Source organism: Elephantulus edwardii, unplaced genomic scaffold, assembly GCF_000299155.1.
Source record: "Elephantulus edwardii isolate Elephantulus edwardi_28Jun2011 unplaced genomic scaffold, EleEdw1.0 scaffold00594, whole genome shotgun sequence".
In the NCBI taxonomy this organism is placed as follows: domain Eukaryota; kingdom Metazoa; phylum Chordata; class Mammalia; order Macroscelidea; family Macroscelididae; genus Elephantulus; species Elephantulus edwardii.
Window position 1 is genome coordinate 173949 of NW_006400344.1, and position 2863 is coordinate 176811.

At 39.0% G+C, this 2863-nt stretch overlaps 1 protein-coding gene across 1 annotated transcript in view; it reads left to right on the forward strand.

The window, feature by feature from the left end:
• The window catches only part of LOC102869992 (zinc finger protein 135-like), a 47540-nt gene extending 45535 nt beyond the window's left edge, over positions 1-2005 (forward strand). The window contains exon 3 of the mRNA XM_006903364.1: positions 900-2005. Within this exon, the coding sequence (XP_006903426.1) occupies positions 900-2005 (1106 nt within the window). The remainder of the gene's footprint in view (positions 1-899) is intronic.
• Positions 2006-2863: the final 858 nt, after the last annotated feature.

Consider the following 2863-nt stretch of genomic DNA (forward strand, 5'->3'; position numbering starts at 1 on the left):
GAGTCCTAAGGGAAAATCCATATGCCTTTGTTTTTTCTTTATTGTGGGCAGGTGAGAACACACTTATTTACAGCCTAGTGTTGTGTGTTTTTTACCAGACATTACACAGTACAGGACGTATACAAAGCGGTTGCACAGATTCACCCATGAAAGCTGCATCAGAATTTACAATCTTCCCTGTTTGGAAGGAAATTGTCTAGATGTCAACCTGTTGTGGACTCACCTTGCTGAGACCACGCATTGTACGTGACAAACGTAGCCAAGATTTCTGTGCCTTCTCATCCCTGTGGATGCAGGTGGTGGACTATTGGGAATGAATGCACAGAAACATGAAAAACCTCTATAACTACATTTCCTTTAGTTTTTCAGCAAACATTTATCATTTTTGATCAGCTTTATGACTGTACAGAAAATGGGAAACTTGTTATTCCTGTACTAGGACATTGACAGATCAGAGCAGATGGAAAAATTCAGAGTTTATGTACGCTGTATCAGTGTGACAAGTGTGGTAAATCTTTTTTTTTCTGTTTTACATCTAAGGAGATATTCAAGGACACATGTCTCAGAGGAACCTAATGAAAGCAGAGAATGTGTGAAAGCTTTTTCACCATCAAGTCAGATCACGGCGCAGGGAAGAAGTCACACAGGAGAGATAAGTTTTGAACGTAAGAAATGTGGGGAAACCTTTCCTCGGTCACATGACCTCTGTGAACATAGGAAAACTTCTACAAGAGGGAAGTCTACTCGGTGTAAGGAATGTGAGAAAACAGTTTCCAAATCAAGTCACCTAACTTCTCATAGAAAACTTCATGGAGTACAGACACCTCCCAGGTTTAAAGAATGTGGGAAAACTTGTGCCCGATCAACTGACTTCACTCCACATCTGAGACTTCACCCAGGAAAGAAACCTCATGAATCTAAGGGATGTGGGAAAACTCTTTCACGATCCACTTCCCTCAGTGAAGATATGATAACTGACACAGGAAAAAGACCTTTTGAATGTAAGGAATGTGAGAAAACCTTTTCACGATTCCCTTCCCTCACTGAACATACTGGAATTTACACAGGAGAGAGACCTTTTGAATGTAAGGAATGTGGGAAAACCTTTTGCTATTCACATTCCTTTAGGCAACATACTGGAATTCACATGGGAGAGAGCCTTTATGAATGTCAGGAATGTGGGAAAACATTTCTTGAATCAAGTCACCTCACTGTGCATAGAAGAATTCATACAGGAGAGAAATATTATGAATGTCAGGAATGTGGAAAAACATTTTCTCAATCAAGTAAACTAATTTCTCATAGAAGAATTCATACAGGAGAGAAACCTTATGAATGTAAGGAATGTGGGAAAACATTTTCCCACTCAAAAAGCCTCATTCGACATAGAAGAATTCATACAGGAGAGAAACCTTATGAATGTAAGGAATGTGGGAAAAGATTTTCTCACTCAAGTAAGCTCATTTCTCATAGAAGAATTCATACAGGAGAGAAACCTTATGAATGTAAGGAATGCGGGAAAACATTTTCTCAATCAAATAACCTCATTACACATAGAAGAATTCACACAGGAGAGAAACCTTATGAATGTAAAGAATGTGGGAAAACATTTTCTCAATCAAGTACACTCATTTCCCATGGAAGAGTTCACACAGGAGAGAAACCTTATGAATGTAAGGAATGTGGGAAAAGATTTTTCCGCTCACATAGCCTCAGTTTACATAGAAGAATTCACACAGGAGAGAAACCTTATGAATGTAAGGAATGTGGGAAAACATTTTCTCAATCATATACACTCATTTCTCATAGAAGAATTCACACGGGAGAGAAACCTTATGAATGTAAGGAATGTGGGAAAACATTTTCACTCTCAGGTGACCTCACTAAACATAGTAGAATTCACACAGGAGAGAGACCATTTGAATGCCAAGAATGTGGGGAATCATTTAGGCAGTCATATCAGCTCAGTAAGCATAGAAGAATCCACCCCCTGAAGACCTGTTAAGGCAGTAGCAAAATGCAAAGAGTGTGCAATAGCAATATGCAAAAAGTTTGCTTCATTCTTGTACACACTTAATTGATATCAGTCGTACTACCTATCAGTGCTTTTCTGTGAAGCCAGGTTATTTTGTAAACTTTCTGTGAAATCCCAGAGGTGTAAAATGTATTTGTTCAAATGCAAATTAATTATTTCCACCAAAATAAATGAAACCTAAAAACTTACACTGACCAGTGTTTGTTTTTTTTTTTGCTTGTTTGTTTGTTGGGTTGTGTTGTTTTTGTTTTTTTTTTTATCAGCTTTGGGCAATCTTGTAGAAACGGAAGTTGGTTCTGTTACACGAATGAAGACTTAACTGTAATGAAGACTCCCCGAGACTCTATTTATAGCCCAAGTCCCTAAGTTGTCCTGGAAAGGGGCTCCTCATGGGAGTGACCTCCCTTTACAGAACTACATTTAACCCTGCCAGTGGCTGCTGTGGGTGGAGAAAGGTGGCATCTATACACTCAAAAAGAACAATAAAAGTGAGATCGACATTTGGGAATCATTTGGCTTGCTGCTATGGACCAACTTTTGTATTCTGGCCAAGCTGTTGTACAAATTTTTATCTTGTGTTTCTAAAGCTGCACGTTAAGGGAAAGAGATCCTCCAGCCTGTTTTCTGAGATCCTTCTAAGTGTCCACAAAGGAAAGGCAAACCCATTGTCATGAAGTGAATTCCAAGTGTTGGGAGTCCAATATGACAGTGCCAAGGTCCTATAGACTTTCCAAGGCCACACTTGGTGATTGACGTGGATTTTATCATCTTTTTCTCAAGTGTCGGTTCTTGAATTTGAATCTGACGATCTGTTTTCTGTCATCCCAA